Source organism: Chiloscyllium plagiosum, unplaced genomic scaffold (assembly GCF_037043375.1).
Source record: "Chiloscyllium plagiosum isolate Xiang-an unplaced genomic scaffold, Cpla_swu_hap1 HiC_scaffold_16, whole genome shotgun sequence".
NCBI lineage: Eukaryota > Metazoa > Chordata > Chondrichthyes > Orectolobiformes > Hemiscylliidae > Chiloscyllium > Chiloscyllium plagiosum.
This window is the reverse complement of record NW_028270154.1, coordinates 39,134,485-39,162,204: the sequence shown is the minus strand read 5'-3', so window position 1 is coordinate 39,162,204 and position 27,720 is coordinate 39,134,485. Positions and strand designations below refer to the sequence as shown.

The 27,720-nt window shown below is 37.8% G+C and overlaps 1 protein-coding gene across 2 annotated transcripts in view; it reads right to left on the bottom strand.

Moving 5' to 3' along the window:
- Positions 1–110: 110 nt before the first annotated feature.
- Positions 111–27,720, bottom strand: part of LOC122556605 (glucocorticoid receptor-like) — a 115,369-nt gene continuing 87,759 nt past the window's right edge. For both annotated transcript variants that reach the window (XM_043703490.2, XM_043703489.2), the window contains exons 5-9: positions 27,171–27,449; positions 24,849–24,993; positions 11,162–11,292; positions 9,732–9,889; positions 111–4,740 (exon numbers count right to left, since the gene is read on the bottom strand). In XM_043703490.2, the coding sequence (XP_043559425.2) occupies positions 4,585–4,740; positions 9,732–9,889; positions 11,162–11,292; positions 24,849–24,993; positions 27,171–27,449 (869 nt within the window). In that variant the 3' untranslated portion in view covers positions 111–4,584. The remainder of the gene's footprint in view (positions 4,741–9,731; positions 9,890–11,161; positions 11,293–24,848; positions 24,994–27,170; positions 27,450–27,720) is intronic.

Below are 27,720 nucleotides of genomic sequence, written 5' to 3'. Positions count from 1 at the left end.
GGGAACAGGAGATTCGACGTTTCGGGCACAGGCCCTTCTTCAGGAATCTTCAGGAAATTCCTGAAGAAGGGCCTGTGCCCGAAACGTCGAATCTCCTGTTCCCTGGATGCTGCCTGACCTGCTGTGCTGTTCTAGCAATAAAGTTTCAACTTTGATCTCCAGCATCTGCAGACCTCACTTTCTCCACTGCTAACATCTAACCAAATTACCAAAAAAAATATACAGACGTTAAAGAAAAAGAAATATTGGCTTGCTTGCAACAAGACCACAAATATTAGGAACAGGATTAGGTTGTTTGGCCCGTCATAGAGACCCTTTGGTCCAACTCATCCATGCTGACCAGATATCCCAACCCAATCTATTCAAGCCAGCTCTGCCATTCAATAGGATCATGGCTAATCTGACATTCCCCCTGTCCATTTTCATGGCCTTTCCCCATTACCCAGGATTCCCTGACTGATCGAGAATCTATCTACCTCAGCCTTAAAAATATACAAGGACTCTGTGGCAAAGAGTTCCAAAAACTCCTAATCTTCACAAACTTATAAGAAACACATTCATCGCTACTGCGAGCTATACTGATTTAGTTACCTAGACTCATTCATCTTCTCATGAATGATGTTTTATGACAGGTGAAGAAATAGTAAGGATAATTAGCTATATAGAAGCATGGAACATCCACAACATTAAACCTGTTCCTTCTAAAGCACAATGGAAGTCTCTGTAGGACTTTACTATTAATACCACTGACCAGAGATCAGGAGTTATAAAATAGAACAGATTTTGGGAAAAACACCTCAACATCAAAAAAATGTTTAGTCCAACTTACATGTTTAATAATCTTTTTCAGAAAAAAATATAATGCCAATGACCAGATGTAGATTCCCATGACACCCCTATGCATCTCAAAAGCCATAATTGTGTTATCCCATGTACTGTTCTGATGTTTGGGAAGGGCAAAGAATTTCCAGCACAAACAAAGCAGCATCAACTCAACAGGTAAAAGATTGAAACAATTCTAAACTGAAGACTTCTGCTGTGTAATTACTCCAGATAATTCTCCTCCATGTTTAGAGGGATAATGAAATTATCCCTGAATTAATGGATGGTATTAAATTTTATATGGATATATACAAATCTCCCCTTTACACACAGTGGAAATTGCAGAACGTAAATAAAGAAGCAATTTAAAATCTGAGTAAGCGCTAATGATCTTGATTTCCACACACCAGTGCTCTGATTGATTATTTGTCACTTTTTAAATTATTAAACTATGAATTTTTCTTTGAAAGGTTGCCTTTAGATCAGGTGTAAGGTACCAGTCAGATTTCTGACTATGAAAAATCTCTTTCTTTAGATAAGACTGATCAAGAAGCAACTATTAAAAGTAGCATTACCTGAAAGTTAAACTTTGTGAATACAATTTGAGACCATAATTCTGGTGAAGAATTGGATTATCAGATACAGAAGAAATGCTATATTTATACATACACACAAGTCTTCCAATCTGAGGCAAATAATCAGAGGTGACTCAACCAAGTGTATATCTGGGGCCCATATATGTGCAGCGGATTCAAGATTTTTTTAGCTCTTTAAAATTTTTAGTTATTTATAATCCCACATTAATTGTAGTTATTTTGGGAAATAACAGTAAATGGAAAATAGCCATGTGTACTCAAAGGAAGTATGAAACTCAAATAAAAACAGTCAGGCTGCAAGATCTGTTTTAACAATTAAGGAAATATTCCAAAGTTACCTTATTCAAGTTGCAAGCATTCATTGTAAAAGCATATTGCAAAATAAACCAGACTGTATATGCTCCATTGAAAACTATACCTTATTCAAAAAAATGAGCGAGAGCAACTTGAAATTTACTGAGAGATATTGAATTTAAACAACACTATGTATTTTCCTAAAGAGGACAGTATATTGGAACAAAAATTGCAGTTGCATTTGGTGAGGTCAAAAAAACATTTCACAGTTCGTGTTAATTTTTACCTGACATATATTGTGCTGACTTGTAGCACTTTAAGTAATAGTGGCCAAATTAAGGAGCTTGGCAACTATTGCTCTGCCTTGATTTTGAATCAAATTACAAAAACAAACCGTAGAATTCACCTCTATAAACATAATTCTTACAGTTCATTTATCTTAATGTCAAAGCACATTGGTATAATTAACATTCCTGCTGTCCCTTCTTTCGTGCTGACACTAGCAGAATACCTGCACCCAAACGGAGTGAACTGAAACTAAACAAATTCAGGCTGTCAGTATACATTAATTTCCTATGTTGAGATCTGATAATTGTAATAATTTCAATATTGCAGTTAAAAACAAAGCATTTTGTTTTCATGGATTTCTGGTAATTAGTTCAATTGGGGAGATGACTGAAATCAATGTCTTCAAAATAAATACACTGAATAAGTGCCAAGAGTAAAATTTATTTTTACTCCATTACTGAGACACTACCCCAAAGTACCAGTGTATTTAAAATCTTGGACATGTTATGGTACACAGCAGAAGCAATATTTTAACCTAATTAACTCATATGGCTAAAAATCAATACAGTCAGTTCTTCTATAACACGATGGTTGTATTCTTATGCAACCCCACGTTATAGCACTTTAGAAACAGCGCTTAAGAGTGTTGGCAATGTAATCATATTAGAACCAACAGATGTTTTAGAAGATTGCACTCTTGTCAATTGCGTTACAGCAAATTCGCTTTGAGAAAATGCACGTTATAGAAGATCGACCTGTACAGATTTCTTATGAAACTAAGCAGCTGAAATGCAGCCTTCCCAACACTTTTGCAATCAATTGTCCAAACTATTTTAGACTACATCAGACAAATACCTTGAAATCATGGGTTTCTTGTTGTTGCTTGACAAATATGTTATTAGCTAATGAGACTCAAAGCAAATCAACATAAGGTTTAGTGGGTTTATATGTATACCAGTTATTGCAACAAAATATGGTGGATGTAACAGTGACAAAAATGGTGCAAGACTTTGCTCTTTCTTAAAAAGATGTAAAGACAGATATAATTCTAATTTCCCAGCTCTGTTATCTACTCTACTAATTCTTGACCAAATCTCTTGTTTAGAGTGGAGTGCCAAATTTTGAAGGAAAGCAAAAAGTGATGTTTAAATTATTCGATTTAAGTTACACCTAACTGTGTGACACCATCCGTGATGGTTGGAGTAAATTTCATGGCCCAGGCTGTAGGTGAGGGGTTGGAAAATAAGGAATGGAAATAAATTTAATGTGTTTCTGCATTTTCATTTCCTGCTTTTTTGAAGGCAGCCTTTCTTGTTTTCAGCAGATCTATCTTAATTATACATATTTAACTACAATAAGTCAGAAAATCTTGAATTACCACCTCAACACTACAACTGTGAACATGAACAAAACTCCTATTCTCTCTCCATTCCATGATGTTACTGTCCAATATATTACAAACTGCATACCAGAGGGAAGCATAGATAATGACTGACAAATCAACTAGAAATGTATTGAATACAAAGGTAGATTGTAATTAGATTATGAGTTAAAAAATATAAACTTTTATCACCAGAATTATGCCTATGCTACAATAAGCTTCTGTCAGTCAAAAATTTACAATATGCTTACATTAAGGAATGCATCAACCCCGTCAAAGCCGAGAGGGGAATTTCCTAAATAAGGTCCAGGTGCTTATTACAGAAACTGTGCTAGCTCCATTATGGAGCATGGGTACAAATTTAACAGCAATGATGAATCAACAAGCATCAGAACTAAAGTAAATAATAAAATGTGGCATGGATGCCAAGGGCAAATAATTGGCAGAAATTTTGTAGCATCTTTAAATGTGGTCACCATTATGTTGCTGAATCAATCTAACCCAGGCCATGGGCTTGCAGAGGGCTGTGTACATTTTTCCACACTTTCCTGATGTGCAAGATTTGTCCTCTTAGATCACATACCAGTGTGTTTCTTTGAGAAATTCAAATACTGGTTTATTCATCTGTAGTTGATCAGTCTTTTTCAAAATGACCAGTTTCTGCATATTTACATGAGAGCACTGAGCAGGCTCATTTGTACAACAGAATTCAACGATGGCTATAAAGAAAAACTTTATCGGCTCAAATTCCACTTAATATAAAAATACATACCAATACAGGAAAAAAAACTAAGCAAGTTAGCAGTTCTCCTGCATTAACAATGAACTGTCCAAATTGGCTACATTAGACTTAAAAAGCTTAAAAAAAGGCACAATTTTCCCTTTTCTGATATACACTGTAAACGTCTCATTAGAATGCATGCATAAAATCAAATCTGTATCACAGAACACAAAAATAAAATTTACAAACAAAATACATGCAGATTTTCTGCCACCTATGTTTTTCAATGTACAGTCCTTAGGCTGTAAAACTTCATCTCCTTTTCGCTTCAGCCCAGGCCCGATCCTCTCTGTAAACCATATGTAGTGCATATGACATAATGGCAAGCGTTTGCAGGACAAACATTTCCAAATTCCCGATCACTTTGCGAAAAGAAAAGCTATGGAGGATAACTTTAAGGCATTTTTTTCCATTTAAGGCTGTCACTTGTGGTGAAACCGGAGCTGTTTGGCCATACCTGCCATGACTTTTGGTAACTGATTGCTAATGATTTCCACCAACATTTCAGGGAACTCCACACTCAGAGTCTTTGATTCCACAAAGGTGTAGAAACAAAACTGCAACAATCCTTCAACCAACTATAAAAGATAACAGCAAGTATATCAGTGAAATGTAACATATTTGTGGAGTCAAAGCTGTTTGCTGTACAAATTAAATATCAATAAAATATGAAATACGATTAGAAAATCAACTTATTACTGTACACTGAAAACTAGAAAAATATTGGAACGAGAAATGGATTCTGAAAGCAACCCTTTTGATTGTCCATTGCTCCCTAGTAGCATACCTATCTCCGTGATGGCTAACCTTCCTAAATGGAGTGGAGGGGCCACATTTCAATTTTTCTTACCCTCGGGGGACCATAGCAGTAAACATGAACTCCAAAAAAAATTTAAAGCATGAATTTATAATTTAAATGAGTAATTAAAAGAAACAGAGTTTAGATCAGAGTAGTACCTACTTTTGCCTAATTAATAGAAACAGCCATATAAAAACATTCAAGCTTAATAACAGACTTAATTTTTGCTTTTTTCATTAAGAAGCAGAGCTAGAGAGAAAAACAATCTCACTGCACTACTCAAAAAGGGAGACGCCTAGTTTTAGGGAAGATTAACAGATCATTCCCCTCAATTTAGTGAATATTTCTAGTGGAATGAATTCTTTTTTCTAAGCACCCTCAATGGATGTAGTAAGAAGCAAGACTGTTATTATGAGCATCCTACCCAATAAATTCTGTTTATTCTCAGTATAATCTCTTCCCTATAATATGTCTGATGGGTCATATGGTCAGTCTGTTTTCTGGACTGTGTTACAGATGGGGCCACTCATTTAAAACAGAGAATAGATAAAATATTTTCTCTTCGAGGCTGTAAGCTTTTGAAAGTCTCTTGCTGAAAAATTGGTAGAAGCACAGATCTTGAATAGATTATTTTTAAGCAAAGATTGAAGGGTTATCAGGGGTAGGCAGGAATACAGTTTTGAGGCTAGAATCAGATCCCAGGTATGATATTACTGTATGGTGGAGCAGACATGAGGGGCTCAATAGCTTCCAGCACTTTTCATCTTTGTTCTTAGACAATAGACAATAGGTGCAGGAGTAGGCCATTCAGCCCTTCGAGCCTGCACCGCCATTCAATATAATCATGGCTGATCATTCCTAATCAGTATCCTGTTCCTGCCTTATCTCCATAACCCTTGATTCCACTATCCTTGAGAGCTCTATCCAACTCCTTCTTAAATGAATCCAGAGAGTGGGCCTCCACTGCCCCTGTGGCAGAGCATTCCACACAGCCACCACTCTCTGGGTGAAGATGTTTCTCCTGAGCGCTGTCCTAAATGGTCTACCCCGTATTTTTAAGCTGTGTCCTCTGGTTCGGCACTCACCCATCAGTGGAAATATGTTTCCTACTGCCAGAGTGTCCAATCCTTTCATAATCTTATACGTCTCAATCAGATCCCCTCTCAATCTTCGAAACTCAAGGGTGTACAAGCCCAGTCGCTTCAGTCTTTCAGTGTAAGGTAATCCTGCCATTCCAGGAATTGACCTCGTGAACCTACGTTGCACTCCCTCAATAGCCAGAATGTCTTTTCTCAAATTTGGAGACCAGAACTGCACACAGTACTCCAGGTGTGGTCTCACCAGGGCCCTGTACAGCTGCAGAAGCACCTCTTTGCTTCTATACTCAATTCCTCTTGTTATGAAGGCCAGCATGCTATTAGCCTTCTTCACTACCTGCTGTACCTGCATGCTTGCCTTCATTGACTGGTGTACAAGAACACCCAGATCCCTCTGTACTGCCCCCTTACATAAATTGATTCCATTGAGGTAGTAGTCTGCCTTCCTGTTCTTGCTACCAAAGTGGATAACCATACATTTATCCACATTAAACTGCATCTGCCATGCATCTGCCCACTCACCTAACTTGTCCAGGTCACCCTGTAATCTCCTAACATCCTCATCACATTTCACCCTGCCACCCAGCTTTGTATCATCAGCAAATTTGCTAATGTTATTGCTGATACCATCTTCTATATCATTAACATATATTGTAAAAAGCTGTGGTCCCAGCACGGATCCCTGCGGTACCCCACTGGTCACTGCCTGCCATTCCGAAATGGAGCCGTTTATCATTACCCTTTGTTTCCTATTAGCCAACCAATTCTCAATCCAATCTAGTACTTTGCCCCCAATACCATGCACCCTAATTTTACTCACTAACCTCCTGTGTGGGACTTTATCAAAAGCTTTCTGAAAGTCCAGGTACACTACATCTACTGGATTTCCCTCGTCCAACTTCATAGTTACATCCTCAAAAAATTCAAGAAGATTAGTCAAGCCTAAATCCATGCTGACTCTGTCCTATCCTGTTACTACTATCCAGATGTGCAGTAATTTCATCCTTTATAATAGACTCCAGCATCTTTCCCACCACTGAGGTCAGACTAACTGGTCTATAATGACCTGCTTTCTCTCGCCCACCCTTCTTTAAAAAGTGGTATAACATTTGCCACCCTCCAATCCTCAGGAACTGACCCCGAATCTATTGAACTCTGGAAAATAATCACCAACGCATCCACAATTTCCCGAGCCACCTCCTTCAGTACCCTGGGATGCAGACCATCAGGCCCCGGAGACTTATCAACCTTCAGACCTAACAGCTTCTCCAACACCAAATCCTGGCAAATATAAATTCCCTTAAGTTCAGGTCCTTCAGCCACTGTTACCTCAGGGAGATTGCTTGTGTCTTCCCAAGTGAACACAGATCTGAAGTACCCATTTAATTCCTCTGCCATTTCTTTGTTCCTAGTAATATATTCCCCTGTTTCTGTCTTCAAGGGCCCAATTTTTGTCCTAACCATTTTTTTGCCTTGCACATACCTAAAAAAGCTTTTACTATCCTCCTTAATATTCTTGGCCAGTTTACCTTCGTACCTCATTTTTCCTCTGCGTATTTCCTTCTTAGTAATCCTCTGTTGCTCTTTAAAAGCTTCCCAGTCCTCAGTTTTCCCACTTATCTTAGCTATGTTATACTTTTTCTCTTTTAACTTTATATGTTTCTTTACTTCCCTCGTCAGCCACGGCCGCCCATGCCTCCTCCTGGGATCTTTCTTCCTTTTAGGAATGAACTGATCCTGCAACTTCTGCATTATACACAGAAATATCCGCCATTGTTCCTCCACGGTCATCCCTGCTAAGGTATTGCACCATTGAACTTTGGCCAGCTCCTCCCTCATAGCTCCATAATTCCCTTTATTCAACAGAAGTACTGTCACTTCCGACTGTACCCTCTCCCTCTCAAATTGCAGATTGTGTTCAACATGGCTTTCAGACTAATCTAATTATACACAGTCTACTTCCTGACACTGCCTGGGAGGTATGTCGTCTAACGTTTGAACGAATATATTTTCCTTCAATAATGTAGAAAGAAATGAAAAACCTTTCTTAAGGGCATAGCACACATTAAATTCTACCCAATGATAGCACAGTATGTTCCCTGTAATATATATGATGAGATACAGAATTGGTTTAGTTTTCAGATTAAGCCTCTGTCCAGATTGGGTCCTGCTTTGCAACTAGCTAACAGCAGCTTATATGGATATATACTGATACAGTCAGAAATAATTCCACTTTTGCATGCCTTAATGATGGGCTGACCAACATGAAGAATTTACTTAAAAGCTGTAGTCAACGATGGCTATTATCATAGAACAGAGTGGAAGAACATGTCTCATGTACATGGCAAGATCCTAGCCACAGCTAAAAACATAGGGAAAGCCAAATCACATTTTCTCAATCTGCTTGGACCATAAAGTCAAAGTGAACCACAGGTTCTCACAACCCTCCAGATTATCTGGTACTTGATTGTATCAGGCTCACCGCTACAGCAAGAAACAACTACATCCCTTTTCCACAACCTTTAACTCAGTCAGTAGAATTGTTGCTTCTGTGTTACAAGGTTCAAAACCCAGTTCAGAGCACTGCATTGTCAGAGGTGCTGTCCTTTGGATGAGACATTAATCCAAGGCCCCATCTCCCTTTTCAGGTGAATGTAAAAGCTGTTGTGGCATTAACTGAAATAAATTCAGGAGAGTTAGCCCACAAACTTGGCCAACATTAATCCCCTAAATCAGTCACAAAACAACAGTTATCTGGTCATGATCATATTGTTGTTTGTGGGAGGGCTGCATTCACTGGCACAGTGATTGCAGGGGGCACACTCACCACACAAGAGTGCCGCAGGTAGTTGCTTGTATCAAAGGACAGGCCTGTCTGAAGTACTGAAAATTGCATAGACATTTTAATATGACTGCACCAATAAAGTGCTTTTTCTTACCCCCACAACATTTCTCCAATGTGCAGAGTATAATTGTGTGATCCCACTAAGAGCCTAATATCGTGGTTAAGGATTACAGTTTTTACAGAATATTGCACACCAAAACACTAATTAAAATCCTGAGATTGCAACTGCGATTTGCTCATTGTTCTACTCTTGACTCCTTGCTCCCTTCCTCGTGCTTGCTGGGCTGCTCCCTTGCCTACAGCTTCCAGTCAGCAAGGGAGCAGGGCAGGAAGCAGGCAGTGAGGGGTCACGACGGCAGCAATGAATATAATAGCAAGCTAAGTCAGCCAATGGATGAGAGTGGATAGCAAATAATGCAATGAGGATTACAGCAAGTAGGTTGAGGAGAAAGTGTTCAACAAGAGCACAGTAATAATGTCAAGAGCACTGACTTCCTGTTCTGGTGTGATCACAGAAGATAATGGTTGTGAAAAGCATTACAGAACAACCTCGATTATCCAAAGTTATTTAGAAGTATTTTGTTTAGATAATGCATAAAATTTTTAAAGGACCTGGAGATCTTTTTCAGATAATCTGAAATTTAGATAATTGATGTTCGGATAACCAAGGTTGTTCCATATATAAATACTGGTCTTTCTTTTATCAGTGTATTCTTTAATCAGGACAGCGATTTTTCTAGATTTTAACTAGATTTAACTAGATCTTAACTAGATTTAACAAGCATACCTGTTCACCTCATTGATATATTTATTACAAGAGTTACTTACATCATGCATTGAATCCAAAAGTTTGGTCAGCTGATAAAATCGGTGCCAGTTTTGACTCGAGCTTCCCTCTTTCTTCACTATGGCTTTCCCTAGCTCCTTAATATAGGAGGTTCGAATTTCATCAAACATTGCCTGGCTCTTTAAACCATCTACTGGTACTGTAACAAACATAGCAGCAAACAGATATTAATTTGTAACAACAAAAAGACATTTTCCTCCAAAGACTTTACAAAAATAAACAAAAAAATGAATCTTTTCAAGAATCTGCTCTTTAAATGAAGAAATATCTTCAGTGAAGAATAAACTTATGTTCATACAATATCATATTTCATTGTCAGAAATTATTTTGAAAAATAGATTAAAATACTTGAGATCTCACAGTCACAATGAGATAAATTAATGCTAGTATAGTCTATTTATTGGGATGTTTGTCAAGGTATACAGACTAATCTGACCCCTTTGCACTATTGAAAGAGGAGATGTGGTCTAGATTTAATGCCACATTCAAATGTGACACCTCTGTTGATAGGTACTTTCACAGTTCAGTATTGTGCTGAGATATTAACCTACACTGCATTCAAGTCCTGACATAGGGCTTAAATCTTGCTGATTAACAGGCTAAATTATTATTACTGAGCTAAGGATTTTCATGCCTAGCTAAATAGATCTGTCTCCTGACAAAATTGTATTCAGTTATTCTTTCTTATTTTATTTGATGGAGGGATTTAATGCATTTAATTATTCAGGACAAATTTTCGTAATCAACTATTTTGTACTTGCATTCAAATATGATTGATCTTGCCACAGTTTAGTGCTTAATCAAACATGTTTTGAGGACGTCATGCAGGACGTTCTAACTTTTTTCCATAGCAATGTGGACAAATGCTTAGCTTCTCTTTGAATAACATGGTGTTTGAAATTGGCAAGTCATCTAGTCAGAAGTCATATATAATTAGTCATTGACATAGTACACGGTGGGCGTGTGGGCGGCACGGTGGCACAGTGGTTAGCACTGCTGCCTCGCAGCGCCAGAGACCCGGGTTCAATTCCCGCCTCAGGCGACTGACTGTGTGGAGTTTGCACGTTCTCCCCGTGTCTGCGTGGGTTTCCTCCGGGTGATCCGGTTTCCTCCCACAGTCCAAAGATGTGCAGGTCAGGTGAATTGGCCATGCTAAATTGCCCGTAGTGTTAGGTAAGGGGTAAATGTAGGGGTATGGGTGGGTTATGCTTCGGCGGGTCGGTGTGGACTTGTTGGGCCGAAGGGCCTGTTTCCACACTGTAAAGTAATCTAATCTACACAGGATCATCGAAGATGCTATGCTACATTACCACAATAGTTAATAGGCTTTGCACTGAAACTAACATCACCAAATTAATAGAAAATAATATAATGTGCCCAATCCACTTGTTATCCACCAGCAAATACCTACTTGTACCAAGAAGCAATAATGCCTTCATGCATAGATATTCTTCATAGGCAACCTTAAGATTTCTGAAATCCAACGCAATGTTCCTCATTCCTTTACATAAGTTGTACATCGAAGATTGCTGCATCCGTTCCCTTCAATCATAATAAAATGAAATACGTCAATGAATTTAGTTGCTTATGGGAGTTATACTCCTTTATATTTGTTATTCAAAGCATTGTAAATTAAATGTTTAGAAAGTGGCGATATCAGAAAGCTACTTGAATTCAATTGCTCCTTTTCCAGAGGACAAGTATCAATTTAATCATTAATAAATTTCAGTTGAATTTGATTTTGTCAGACACACACGGATACTTCCCTTGCCCAGAAGCACTTAGCAAGGAGGAAACTCTACCAGATTTTGTCCAGGCTGTCAGGAGAATTTCTTGTCAGCTAATTATTAGTTCGCTCTAAAAGAGAGTAAAGTATTTCTATTTAAACTCTGTACATAGTTGGCAAGGGACCATAGACAACTCTCTATTCTCAGACTCTGCATGTTGTTGTTATTCTCGTTTTGTGCAGTTTCTGATGTTGTGCACCGTCCAATTCTTCAGACTCAGACTTTCCTGATTTTACACGTTTTATTGTTACCAACAGTAAATCTTCATTCTGCTGTTTCCACTGGTTAAACTTTGCTAATTTCTATTTTACTTCTGCTGAAAGTCCATGAGTTGTTGGGTTCCAATTCTCCTGTGAACAGATTATCATTTCCTCTGCTAGAACCATTTGAGCACAATTCAAAAACTGTATCTTCTTCACACCAACCTTTTTGGCAATCTCACACCTAATAAAGATGATGCTTCACAACAAGGATTTCGTAAGTTGTATTTGTTGGAAACTGTGACCCCTTTAAAACTGAATTTTCCTAGTTGTTATTCTGTAGCATGATATTTCATTTAACTGCTGTGGCAGCATTAACTAGTTTTCCAAATGACAGGAAAATATCACAAGAATAACTAATGTCACAATTCGCCACTGAATCAGTGTCAGTGATTTATCAGACACCATATTTACTCCCTTATCAAAGTATTAGGTGGGAAAATAAAACATTGTTGTTCTTAAAAAGAATGATAAGCTAGCTCTCAAATGAAGGCAATGAAGGTGACAATGGTCATTATGGAGGAGAACAGAGAGAGAGAGAGAGAGAGAGAGACAGACAGACACACACACACAGACAGGCAGTCTCACAGAAAAAAAAGAGAAGAAACCTGGGAATTCCTGGTGGACAACTCCAAAACGTGACAGTACTATGCCTGTAAAAGAAATGTGTTTTGTGCTGTTTCTGTTGTAGAGGGGTAATGCCACAGTAATGCTCGAACATTTCCTTCAGACAGGTAGCTGGTAAACAGCTTTTGAGCTTTTCCTGAGTGTTACTTTAAAATGAGACAAAAGAATCGTTAGTAAGTGGGGTCAGGGCTTTCACAGACACAGAAACAGACACAGCTTTCAGTTAGTGAGAAGATTCCAGCTGGCTGCTGGAACTAACAGCTAGAGCTGTCTCCCTGCTGCTAGAGTGAGAAGACCGCATGCGAGAACAAAACTGTTTTGATAAACTGTCTTACCAAAGGTGCGTTTATTGGATGCTGCCTAAATTGGAACAGTTGATGATTAGTGGTTAAATCATATTATCTTGCTATAGTCTTAAAGTTATGCCAGTTCTTCTTTCCATTTGTATTTTAACTGTGTTGTAAGAATAATACATTTTTTGCTTCAAGCTTAATGGTGGTCCAGTCAAATTACATCTGGAACACAGTGCCTTACACTTGATTTTAAATAAATGTAAAAGTTAGAGTCTAGGCTCTCTAACTTTTTTTGGGGGGGTGTGGTGTCAGGTTTGCACATAATAATATCTCCAAATGTCCAATACTTCTGCTTCTCCATTCTACTGAACAGAATTGGTGAAGTGTACTCATCTGTGTCAAGTTATATATTTCCTTCCTTTATCCATTTAAATAATGCTTTGTACCTGAACTGCTGCTTACCAAACTCAATACATTATCTGTAAATTGCTTAGAAATAGTCAACTGCCTATATTAGGTGACTGATCAAATGCATCCAAAATCTAATACTTTTCAAGTGTAACTTCTTCTTATGGCTGAAGAGTTGTAAAGTGGACAACAGATTGGAGTGTTGTGATCACCATTTATGATCTCTTTCAAGGGGAAACTGACATTAATCTGTAATTGGTTGCAGAATTGTCATAGTGCTCACACCATAAGTTTCATAAGCATGAATTGCTGTGTGATCCTCAACTCAAACTTCCAATCTGACATTCTTGATTTTTCAACCATTATCTTTTCAGCCATTAGCATAGCGCCATCATCATATCTAACGTTCCAGATGTTGTCATCGCCAATACTGGTCTAACATGTCCGGGGAAACCAGACTGACTTCTCTAATGGCTTTTTCTACTATGGCACTAAAATGTAGTAGTTAAATATTATGTTGTGCTCCATGTCAAAATGAAATGGCCCCCATCTTGTCTCTAAGTATTTCACCACACCCTTTGTCTGTTCATAAATTAATGAACCAGTTTAAGTGACGTAATACCCCAAAAGCACACAGGGATTCTGAAAGCTCTGCATAGGGTACCTGTCCAATGGTCATTTCAATGATATATATCAAATACCTCGTCATTGTGTTTTGTCAAACACTACTTGATTATGCTTTGCAGCAACATAATGACAACTGGTCACCAAACTGTGCCTCACTTAATTCTGGTGCAATAAAGTATGAGACACTTTGTCTGAAAATTTCCAAGAACGCTTCCAAGACATGGCTTATTAGACTACTGATTCTATGCTTCGAACAATCTTGCTTCAAAATTAGCCAATCATTTAACCAAATTATACTACCGATGAGGTGAATGATTTTCTTCGGTAGCTTTGCCTGCCATCATTCCTCTGGTCGTCACAGATTCAACAAGTATGGTGGCTAGCCCTGTAGCTTTTCTGTCCTTCAGGTTCTTAATTGCATGTTCACTTCAACTAATAAGCAACTCTTGTTGCATCTCCTTTCACGTCTTACAGATTGTGCTATTGCTGCATTGAGACCCAGTCCATAGAATTTTTAAAAAATTAGGACTTGGAAGGAGGATGTGACATTTGACTCTTTGAGCCTATTCTTCCATTCAATTAGATCATGGCTGATCTGGTTGTGGTCCCAACTCCATGACTCCTCATTAGTCTCAGCTTTTCAGCACAGTTCAATACAGTTTTATTCGAAGACAAGAATCCCTCTAACGATGAGACCACTTCTCTGAGGTTGTCTCTTATGTAAACAAACTACTTGCTACTTGGGAGAATTTATCTCTGTACGTTTCCAACTCCACGACATGTCCTTAACATTAGCTAATACAAACTGATCCCATGATCCGCAGTAAACGTTTGAATCAATACATTCGACTGACACATGTTCCAATCAAAATATACCAATTACACTTTTGCATTGTACACTGTACATGTGGATCATTTTACATAATGCTGAAAACATACGAACATCTAATTTTATCTTCTTTACAACTATAGAAATCAATAAAAGTTTCAAATATATAGGGGATAAACATCACAAAAAAAATGCAAAAAAACCCACAGCTAGAATAGCAATGACCCAATATCACAAAGAATATACTGATCCTCTGCCAATTGATCACAATTTGTAAACAAAAAAGTTCAAGGCTATTATCATCTAGTAATATTTGGCAAATGGAACTAGGGAACCAAATGGAATTAGGCGATGGACGTCCAGGTCCTTCTGCTATAATGCAACAATTGAATTTCTCGACAACCTTGTGCTAAAGAAAACTGCTATAGAAAATCGCGAAGAAAAAGAACGCTATAGGAAATCGTTATACCCGTTCATTGGAAAGACTGTGTTATCCAAATAGCGTCCATAATTCGTTAATCACGATATAGCCAATTCACGTTGACGAAAAACATGTTATAACAGAGTGACCTGTATGCTCATTCAGGGATATCAGGTATGTAGGAAACAAGTAGACCAGTATTGGGAGTTTTGTGATGTGAGAGTTGGAATAAAATGAACTAAATAAAAGCTTGAACATTAATCTAACAAAACATTAACTTTTAGTGATTAACATTGGTAGTGGATGGCAGTCAGCTTTATAAAAGTCAAATATTGAACACTTAGCTAAGTTCCAAGCAAAATATGATTTAAAGAAAACTTCAAAGAGACAGCTGGATTGAAATGCAAAATATCATGGTATAATTATCCAACCCTATTTTCTGCATGTGAATATTACGATCAGTAGAAGAACAGAGTAACCATCTGGACATTTTATTATTTTACTAAGGATGCGAAAAAATACTGGCCTTGGTAATTCTGCTAGCATACAAAAACAGGATAAGTAGCAAAGCATTTTTCAGAATTGAAGACTAATGATTTAAACAGATAAGGAAGTTTGGCCAAATTTTTAACTTCCATAGATAAAATGTATCAAAAATATGTCAAATAACTGTTTATGAAGTATAGTTTGATAGTGACAAATTCAGAAAGAGCAAAGATAGTTGCACAGGAGGGTACACAATAGGATTCAGTACACTGCATACAAGAATGGTCAAATTTCACCTGGAAATTCCCCAATGTGTGCTGGCATTTAGACGATCCTACTGTGCCAAAGTATCAAGTTTGGGCAGACATCCTGGTTTAATGGGACATAAATTTCCAGAAAAACACACACTAGAACAAATGTTGAATGCGTGAAAATATTTCCTTGAAAAGCATTTCTTTACAGCAGCATTTGTGGCGCAAATGGCACAATTTGCCATACAACAAAAAATGGATGTGAACTAGCTAGGGACACTGTCTTAATACAGGCTGTAGATGACAGAATGTAAGAAGAATCTATTAAGAGAAGTATGTACTTTTGACTACTTTGAGAGGCGAAGAGATTTGGGACTTACAATAAAAGAATGAACTTCAGAAATATTCAGGGAGTAGTTAATTAATGTTGCAGATGTGATTTAACATGCCCAGTATGCCATGAAGTGTCCAAAATGGTATATTAAAGTACTCAAAATGAAACAAGAAAGAGAGGACTCAGAAGATAATAGTGATATGGTTAAGGAAAGGACATTGTATTGGTGACAAGAAGTTTCAGAATTGGTTGGTGGTCAAAATATTTCAAGTCTGCAGCATTTTACAGAGAATACACATCTACTGTGTGAAATAGATTGACTATTTAGATTGAGTAATTAAGATCAGAACAAAGTGAAAGAGCTTGAGACTTCCACCCCTTAAAGAATTGGAGATGATAACATTAAATCTTTTCAAAGAGTAGCTATACCTTGCAAAATGATGGCAATTCATCATTTTATTAACACAGATGTAGTAGCTGGTAAAATACCACTTTCATTTAGTAAAAAAATGTAGATGAAATTGGATGTAAAAACAACAAAACTATTGCATTTGGAAAATCTGTGAATACAATAATGGAAAAAAAATTGGTAACTGAATTTGAAGATGCACATGCCAAAATGAATGCAAAGTTATGAATATGGCAGTGGAAAGTCCTTTTAGTAATATGGGTACATGAAAAGAACCACACAGTAATGGGCAAAATAGTTCATAAAATTTTGGCAGATCAATCAAATGTAAATTATCAACTGTCAAACATGGACTGTCCATGGTAAGAATTCACTACAGGTGGTTAGAAGATATGACCCATGTCACTCATTCCTTGATATAAATCCTAAAGTTCCATCAGAAGTAAGTAATTAGGCCAAGCTTGGGAACTGAGTTCAAACAAGGAACAAGAGCAGGCTACTCGGCCTTCGAATCTGCTCCATCATAAAATAAGATCATGGCGAAGCTGATAGATTTCTGCATATCCTCAAATTTTCATCCCCTTGGAATCAAGAATCTACTTACCCCTGCCTTAAAAATATTTTGAAGTTTCTGCATTCACTATCTTTTAAGGAAGGGAAATTCCAAAGGTACTGAACTCTCAAAGAAATGCTTCTTTATTCTACCTTAAATGAGTGCACCCTTAGTTTTAGAGTCGATAAAGTGTGGAGCTGTAAAAAGTGCAGCAGGTCAAGCAGCACCAGAGGAGCAGGGGAGTTGACTTTTCAGGTCAGAACCTTTTTCCAGATTCTCCCACTAGAGAAAACATTCTTTCAACATCCACCTGATCAAGTTCGCTCAGGATCAGATATGTTTCAATTGAGTCACCTCTGATTCTTCTAAACTCCAGTGGATACAGGTCTATCCTGTCTGGCCTTTCACTCATTCTAAGTATTAGTCCAATAATCTTCTGTGAATTGCTTCCAATGCACTAAAATTCTTAAGTACAGTGACCAGCAATGTGCACAGTACAGTCGCTTCTGATATAAATTGATAGTTCTATTCTCGTGTTGTAAGAAAATTACACAACAGCCATGCCATTTAAACTAAAAGGGACTGGAATCATGTTACAGCCAATACAGATAAGAAAGGTTCGCCTTCTACAAATAAAATCGTCAAACGTGCATTGAAGGAACACGCATTATAGTAGAACCGACTGTACTTCAGATGTGGTCTCATCGATAACGTTTACAACTGAAGCAAAACTCCCTACTCTTGGATTCTATTCCTCTTGCAATAAATCATAACATTCTATGAGCTTTTCTTATTGCTTGCTGTATCTGCATGCTAATTTTGTGATTCATGCATTACGACACACAGACCTCTGCATCTCAGAGCTCTGCAACCTCTCACTTATTTTTACTCTTCCCGCCAAAATGAGCAATTTCACACTCCCACATTTTACTCCATTTGCTAGATGTTAATCCACTACTTTAACACCCCATAAAGGGATACAGGCACAAATAGTTCTTATATAACGTGACGGTTGCATTCCTGTGCAACCCCGTGTTGTAGAAAAATCGCGCTTTAGAAACATCGCTAAGAGTGCTGGCAATGTAATTGCATTACAGCCAACACACGTTTTAAAAGTTTGAGCTTTAGAAACAGTGTCCTCAATTCATCAATCACTTTACAGCAAATTCATGTTAACGAAACATGTGTTATAGCAGAACGACCTGTAGGTTATGTCCTCTTCACAACTCACTTTCTGATTTATGTTGGTGTCATCAGCAAATTTAGCTACCATATCTTTGGTGCCTTCACCCAAATCATTTATATAAACTGTAAGAGGTTGAGGTCCTCTTTCACAACCAGTGAAAGTATTGTTTAGCTTTCAGGAAGGCATTTGTTAAGGTGCTGCATCAAAGGTTATTGTGAAAATAAGAGTTCATGGCCTAGATGGTAATGAATTGGCATGGATAGAAGATGGACTTGCTAACAGGAAGCAGAGAGTAGGAATAAGTGGGTCTTTCTCAAGCTGGAAGGGCATCAATAATCCTCGCAAGGAGGATAGTGTTATCTGGGAGGTTTAAACTATTGTGGTAGGAAGTTGGGAATCGGAGCAGTAGGCCAGCATGTGGAATGACTGAAAAGAAGATAGAGTTTAAGTAAATCTAATAGTAAGAACAGGCAAGGCCAGATTAATAAACCCAGCAGAACTAGCGGGGTCTGAATTGTATTTATTTTAATGCAAGGAATGCAACAGTCAAAGGTAGATGAGCTCAGACCCTCGGTGAGTACCTGAGACTCAGACGTGGTAACCATTACAGAAACATGGTTGAGAGGACTGACTGGTGGCTCAACATTCCAAGGTTTAGATGTTTCAGACGAGACAGAGGGATGTAAAAGTAGTATGGGAGTTGCATTACTGATTCAGGAGAACGTCATAGCTGTACTAAGACAGGACATCTTACAGGGCTCAACCAGCGAGAACTTAGGAATAAGAAAGGTGCAATCACTATGATGGAGTTATACTTTTAGCCTTTTATTTGCAAGTGGGACATCAAGGAACAGATTTGTAAGCAGATTATGGAAAGATGTATAAATAAGTGTTTTGTAATGGGTGATTTGACTTCCTATAGTGCCTGGGGCTTTATCTGGACAGCATTTGTTAGGTGTATACAGGAGGATTTCTTGAAACAACGTGTAGATAGGCTAACTAGGGAAGGAGCATTATTAGATATTGTATTGAAGAATGAGCATGGCCAGATGATTATGTTTCAGTGGGGAGGCATTTTGGGAACAGGAGTCATAATTGCATAGGTTTTAAGACAGTTACGGATAAGATTAAGACTGGTCCTTAGGTGAAAATACTAAACTGTGGTAAGGATGATTACCACAATATCAGGCAGAAAGTGGACAAATTAGCTTGTGGCTGGTTGTTTGAAGGCAAATCGACATCTGACATGTGCAAGTCTTGTAAAGACAGGTTGATGAGAGTTCAGGACCCACAGTTTTTTTTAAAAAGAATCCCCACAGTGTGGAAACAGGCCATTCAGGCCAAACAAATTTTCTTGTTTATTCACTCATACCATGTGGGTATCGCTGGCGGGCCAACATTTATTGACTGCCTTTAGTTGGCTTTGAGAAGGTGGTGGTGTGGTGCCTTCTTTTAGCCACATGCTGTAGATTGACCCACAAAATACCCTTGGAGAGGGATTCTAGGATTTTAATCCAGCGACATTTAAGGAACAGTGACATATTTCCAAGTCAGCATCCTAGTAAATCTCTTTTGCACCCCGCCTATAATGTGGATTGTAGAACTGCACACAATACTCGAGCTGTGGCCTAACATTTTATAGATTTCCAGTATAACTTCCTTGCTCTTAAACTCTATGCTTTGACTAATAAAGGTGAGCATGTCTTTAATACCGTATGCCTAATTTGACCACTTTATGCACCTGTCCTGATAACTTAAGGGACCAGTGCACATGAACATCAGGGTCCCTTGGTCCTTGGTGCTTCCCATCTTGTATTCCCTCCCTTTGTTTGTCCAAGTGCATCACCTCATCTCTATCAGAGTTGAATTCCATTCAACATTGATTTGCCAACTGACTAATCTCTCTGAATCCCATTACAGTTATAGGGGATAAAGCTATCCTCCCCACGATTTACCAGCTCACCAATATTTGTACTGTCTGTGAACTTACTGATCAATCCATCTGCATTTATCTTTGCAATCAGTCTCCAATGCAAAACCTTGCTGAAGTCCACATAGACTACATCAAAGCATTGCCCTCATTTACAAACCTGGGTCACCTCTTCGAAAAATTTAATCAAGTTGTCAGTCATGATCTCTCCTTAACAAAACCCTGCTGAGTGTTCTTGATTAAACTCTGGACTCTTCAAATACAGATTAACTCTGTTCTGCAGAATTGCTTCCAATTGTTTCCCCACCACTGCGGTTAAAGTGACTGTTCCGTAGCTTTCTGGTTTATCCTTTTACCTTTCTTGACATTGGCTGTCCTCTAGTCCTCTGGCATCTCTCCTATGACCAGAGAGGAATTGCAAGTACTCCTATTTCCTCCTTTGCCTCACCCAAAAACCAACTCACAACTGAACTTTTAAATTTAAATAAGTAAAACATAGGATGAGAAATAACAACTGAAGCAAGATGGACTGAACTGTTAATGGGTAAATCTACAAGCAGTTGTAACTATTCAAAAAAACAAAAATTGGTATGTTAAATCAGTGTGTACCTCTTAAAGAAGTTGACTCATGCATTTTAGCTATTTTGGTCAACTTAGATAAAATAATAAGCGAATTGAAAGGCTTATATAATACACAGAAAAATATAACAATAAATTGGACATAATCGTAAAACAAATACCTGTATTCTGCCAAAGAAATTGTTTGTAATTGGAGGAAAGTTGATCCTCATAGCTAAGCCTTTTCACTATACAATACTATTTTCTAAAACAGCTCAGAACGTCATCCTAATTCAGGAAGATTGATATTTCCTGGGTGTGTCAGGGGAATAAGTTGGTGACGCTTAGATTAATTCACACAACTCTGGAAGGAGGTGAGATTTGTATCACATTAATGTGGACTGAATTTGAACCCAAAATTTGAAAGGATTATGCCACCCAATTCTCCCAAGACTAAACATTCAAACTACTTCTGTGCAAACTATAGAAGTGTACTTGGTATTTTGATATTATTTTGTAACTTAGTATATTTGTCTAATTTGTACAATTGAAAAAAGGACTAAACTCAGATCTATATGTTGAGGCGATGATATAAATTCCAACAAATACAGGCCTTCAGTATAAACTTTGCACTTTCAGTATTTGCATATCACTGACCACAGTGGCTAGTGGTTTGCACTGCTGCTTCCCAGCACCAGGGACCTGGGTTCAATTCCAGCCTCTGGCAGCTGTGTGTGTAGAGACTGCACATTCTCCTCGGGTCTGTGTGGGTTTCCTCCGGGTGCTCCGGTTTCCTCCCACAGTCCAAAGATGTGCAGATTAGGTGGATTGGCCACACTAAACTGACCATAGTGTCCGGGGATGTGTAAGTTAGGTTAATTAACCATGGGAAGTGCGGGGTTTCAGGGAAAGGGTAGGGGGAGCGAGTATGGATGATGCTCTTCGGAGAGGTTCAGTTACGAAGAGAGATCAGGCAGACTAGGATTATTTTCCTTCGAGCTGAGGAGATTGAGAGGGCATGTGATTAAGGTGTTTAAAACTGTGAGGCGCACAGATAGAGTAGACAGGAATACATTTCTCCCCTTGAATGGAAAGATCAATGATCAAGGGAATAGATTTAATGTCAGAAAGCAAAGATTTATAGGAGTTGCAAGTGGAAAAAAAAAGAACTGCAGATGCTGTAGATCATAGCCAAAAATAGAAATTTCTAGAAAAGCTCAGGTCTGGCAGCATCTGTGGAAAGTTATTAGAACTAGCATTTCAATTTGAGTGACCCTTCCTCAAAACTGATGAGGAAAAGCCTTTTCAACTAGACAGTAGTCAGAATCTAAAAATCACTATCTGTGAGGGTTTTTGCCTCTACCAACCTTATAATGTTTTAGTAGCATTTAGATATGCAATGCCAAAGCTTTGGACCAAATGCTGGAAAATGTGATTAGGTGGTCAATTTTGACTGGCAAGGACACAAAATAGACCACAGGGCCTTCTTCTGTGCTGTATATATTTATATAATCCCTCACCCATCTTTATTAACCCCAGTATTAAATTTAATGAAATCATAGTCGGGCGGCACAGTGATTAGCACTGCTGCCTCACAGCGCCAGAGACCTGGGTTCAAATCCCGCCTTGGGCAACTGTCTGTGTGGAGTTTGCATATTCTCCCCGTGTCTGCGTGGGTTTCCTCCGGGTGCTTCGGTTTCCTCCCACAGTCTAAAGATGTGCAGGTTAGGTGAATTGGCTATGCTAAATTGCCTATAGTGTCAGGTGAAGGAGTAAATGTGGGGAAATGGGTCTGGGTGGGTTGCTCTTCGGAGGTTCGGTGTGGACTTGTTGGGCTGAAGGGCCTGTTTCCACACTAAGTAATCTAATCATATTCTCAATATGTCCCCTTATTGTTATATCTTGATCTGGCATACATAAAAATCAGAAAAGTATGTGACAAATAATTATGTGAATTTTGTGAACAATGTTAACACCACAATCATGTCAATGTGTGAGTAATTAAGAGACCAACAGTATCAGAGACAGATAGGAGGAAATGAGAGAGTAATGACCACAACTTTTTTCAAATTGAAGTTCATTTGGGAAAAATAGAAATACGTGAATGTTACTGGAAACTAGACCTTTCAGTTGCAAACATCTAAATGGGCATATTACCACTACATTTCAACACCTTTCTCCCTGTCATAGAATCGCTACAGTATGGAATCAGGCCATTCGCCCCATCGAGTCTACACTGACCCTCTGAACAGCATCACACCCAGAAGGACATCCATACCCTAACCCTATAACCCTGCATTTAATATGGCTAGTCCACCTGGCCTGCACATCCCTGGCTACCATAGGCAATTTAGCATGGCCAACCCACCTAACCCGCATCTCTTTGGATTGTGGGAGGAAACCCACACAGACACAGGGAGACAGTCGCTCAAGGGCAGAATCAAACTGTGGTGTCTGGCACTTAAGGCTGCACTGCTAACCACTTAATCCATTATTATTTGCTGACATCATTGGTGCCTCAACCAATAGATCTGGAGTTGAAATCTACAGCTTCATAGTTCTTTGCAAGATGATGTTTTTGCTGCCCTCCGAAATCACTGTTTAAAATTCTCTCAATTCCACTCTTTCATAATTTAACTGCAAATTAATGCATAACCTACAGTGGTCTTAAAAAAAATGTCCAATTCTTATGTTTTCATTGTAAAAGTGTTCTGCAGCACCAGAAACTACAACTAAAATGGAGATAGAATAAATATAAAAATCTCAAAATATAAATGACTGAATATGGAGGTACACAGGGATGCAGGATTTAGGACCATTCGGCGCAGCCATTTTGGCGCAAGCGATTTGGCGCGGCCCATTTTGCCGCAGAACTATTTCGGCGCAGCTCATATTTACTCCTTTTCAGGCTTAGTTAAAAATATTAATGAAAGCAATAAAAATAATGTTTATTCTCTTCAGTAAAAATGTTAAAAAGAAAAAAATAAGAAATAAGTTAATTATGAAAAATCTAAAATATGACATTTATTCAAAATTATGGGCAATCCCTGGTAAATACTCAACATAATTTCTCTCACTAAATCTTCTTACGAGTGTTTGTATTCTAGTGTCTGCTTCCCTGAATTTCTTTAATGATAGGCGTCCACTGCTTTTTCCAGTTGGAATGTGGAATTTATATGAAAAACCTTTAAACAATGAGGACAGAACAAACAATCATGCAGAAGCTGCCCACAGGAGATTACAATACGAACTTGGAGTGGAACATCCAGTTATTTGGAAATTTATTGATAGTTTACAAAAAGTTCAGAGAGGAAGGGACATTTACTATGAGCATGTTGTAGCAGGGCACGATATTCCGTTGAAATGAAAGAAATTCAGGGAAGTAGACGCTAGAATACAAACACTCGTAAGAAGATTTAGTGAGAGAAATTATGTTGAGTATTTACGAGGGATTGCCCATAATTTTGAATAAACGTCATATTTTAGATTTTTTGTAATTAACTTATTTTTTTTTTCCTTTTTAACATTTTTACTAAAGAGAATAAACATTATTTTTATTGCTTTCATTAATGCTTTTAATTAAGTCTGAAAAGGAATAAATATGAGCTGCGTCGAAATAGTTCTGCGCCTAAATGGGTTGCGCTAAACAAGCCGCGCCAAATCGCTCGCATCAAAATGGCTGCACCGAATAGTCCCACTCCGAGGGATGCATATAATACACAAAGACGGTTAATGACAACTACTGAATTCTGTGCCTAAGGAAACCGGAGGATAATTGTTTTTTAAACACCTTTACATTAGATTGAAAATAAAAATTGTACCTTTTGACTTTTGTTCTATTCCTGCAGAGGTGTGCACAAAAGTTACTGAAATGATTTATAATGTGGTTTAATATGAATCACCCTCTATTAAAACTAAAAAATGACTAATGAATCAGGTTTCTGTTCTTTGCCATCTAATATGAAAAGCACTAACTTTTTTTTCATATTTACTCGAGCACTATGGCATAGCAACAATAAATTTTATTCTTCTCCCTCAATCATGGCTGTAAGTGGCCATTCAGACTTTCCTTATATCCATAGTTGAGACTGTAAAAACGTTCTATAGGCTTTTGAAGGAAGTTGAGATATAATACTCACTCATTGAAGATTAGGTCTGGAGCGAAGAAGAGCATATTGCTATTGACATGTTGATAAGATCGCCAACCAAGACTGAAAACCATTAAAGACATCCAGGAATACTGCAGTAACATCATTTGATCATCCAGGTGCAAAGATCTGAACCCTGTAGAAGCAGATGAATGATCATCAGAATAATTATATTCCGATGCCAGCAAAATTGCTTGAAAGACGGAAGTGCATTATCCATTTTGAATGTGTTTTTCTTTTCTCTTTGTAAGAAATTAACTTGCCCATACAAGTACTGCTGGAGATAAATCTATCCAAAGTATCTTTTCAGAATGCCTTCATTGCATTTCTGCTGTAGATAAATGCTTTTAGATTCCTTTTAAGGGAAAATCATTGAGATTCTAAGTATCAAATTTATAATTTTTTGATTAAATTTTGTGTATCTTCCAATATTCTGGATTACCATCAATCCATACTACATTCTATGTTTTATTTCTTCAATTTGATGCTATCTTTAATTTCCCTGATTAACTGTGGTTGGCTTATCCCCTTCTGGGAATCCTTTTTCATTGGGATATATCTTGCTGTGAGACAGGAACTACTTTCTTAAACATTTGTCATTGTTCTTCAAACATCTTTGCTGTTAAACTTCCTGTCCAGTTCACTCCAGCTAGCTCTGCCCACACATCATTGAAAATTCCTTTATTTAAACTTGTTACAATTATTTCTGCTGCAAGTTCCTTCCTCTCAAACTGCAATCTGAAATCTAACATGTTATGATCACAGTATGGTCGGGGATCTTTTACTCTGACATCATTTATTAAACCTGCATCATTATACACCACCAGATACAAAATAGCCTGATCCGTGGCTGGATCCCACAAATACTGTTCTAGGAAACTACCCTGAGTATGCCATATGAATTCTTCCTCATGGCTGTATCTGACTATCCCAATATACACAAAGCCATTCATGATTAATGGGAATGGGTGTTTGTCTCCTGAATTATTCTCTGTCCTACAGTATTAATGGTGTAAGGGGTCTATAGACTACTCCAATTAGTGTCATCTTCTCCATTTTAGTTTTTATCTCCACCCCTATATACTTCCAGATCTTTCAATCCAAGATCATTTCTTGCTATTGTACGTATTTGCTCCCATACAAAAATTTATCAACATGACTAGAGAAAAGAAACAGAAGTCATGTTGGACTGGCCAGAGTCTATGATGCAGCATATGTCAATTTACAAGGAGACAAGGCGGTGACTGTCTGTGTGGAGTCTGCACATTCTCCCCATGTTTACGTCCTGTTTCTTTCCACTGACATGCAAATTAAGTGAACTGGCCCTGCTAAATTGGCCATAGCATCCAGGGCTTTGTATGCTAAGTGGATTAGCCTTAGTAAATGTAGGGCTACAAAGTTAGGGTGTAAGGCTCATCAGAAAGTCAGTGCAATGCGATGGGCTGAATGGCTTCTTTCCACACTATAGGGATTCTATGAATACGTTGAATGGTTTTTTAGTCTTCACATCTGTTCAGTTTTACATTCACACACCATTACTTCAATCAAAACTGCAATGACATTATTACAAAAATATTTCTTTGTCATACGTTACCTAATTTTTGAGCAGACATGAGAAGGGAGAAAATTTCTTTTTGCTGGTGAATAATTGAGATGTAAGTGTTGGAAAGAAGTATATTTTCTATTTAATCTTATGATAGCACAAAACTCTCAAGATGAGAACAGTTCATGATGCAAAGTCAAGTCTGGATTTTATATTGTATTGTGCCTTAAATTCCAGATCTCTAATGTATTTATGTAAAACAAAATTGATTTCTCACAATAATAATTCTAATTTTGAAGGAATAAGTTATTAATTTATGGTGTTATACAGCACTCATTACCTCTAGTAGAAAGGTACAAGGGATGTGCCCGACAAGGAACTTGAAGTTACGTACACTAAAATGCATGTACCAAGTAAGATCTCAGGCACATTGGGTATTGGAGTTTTCTTGGTTGTCATACTACCATTCCAGGCCAGGATTCCTGATCCCAATTCTCCTTTTTTACTGTAGAAGTGCGTTTTGAAATCAATGTTAAACTCATTTGAAATGTTCCTTGTGACTGAATAGCTTTTCAATACTTACCTATATAATAAGACAACTGACACGCATGAAAATGTGGAAAAGAATGAGAGAACTTAACAGTTTAGGGAGACATGGGAATAATTAGAGAATTCTATTTTCTCAAAACAAAAGGAAACGATTTGTTTTAAAAAACCTTTCTCCAAAATTAATCAAAGCTTCTCTTGGAGGACAGGGCTTTGTTACTTACCTGGTAGACACTTTGCCCATTTCACAACTGAGACCATCTGTAGTCCACCCAAGTTATTCAGTCCTGATAGGAGTCGGTTGGGTGTGTCAGGCAGGGAGCTATCATATCCTGCATACAAGAGATCTGGCTCAATCATCTCAAGGACTGAAACCATCGGAGGAGTCAGGGTAGGCATTGCAGAACAAACTAAAGAGGAATCCTGTGGTGCTGCTTTTGCTGCAGTTTCTGAAGTGGTGGTATGTGGCGCCTTCATCTTGTTCAATTTCTTTGTCTTTCGAGCTAGAAGTAATATAATAAATTAACTGAAAGTTTCAAAATATTCCATCCTAAAGAAAAACACAATCTAAAATACAATTCAGCTACCACAAAAGAAAAGGTCACTTCTAAGACTGACTAAATCATGAAATAAATCAAAGTTTGGTTAAAAAGAAGTTACTATTGCAATATATTATGGGCAGTCACTACATATTGTATACTTAGAGAAGACTAGCTTTTTAATGTAACATATACAAAGTGCTCATGTCAGTAAAATTAAAAAAATCTAGAAAAT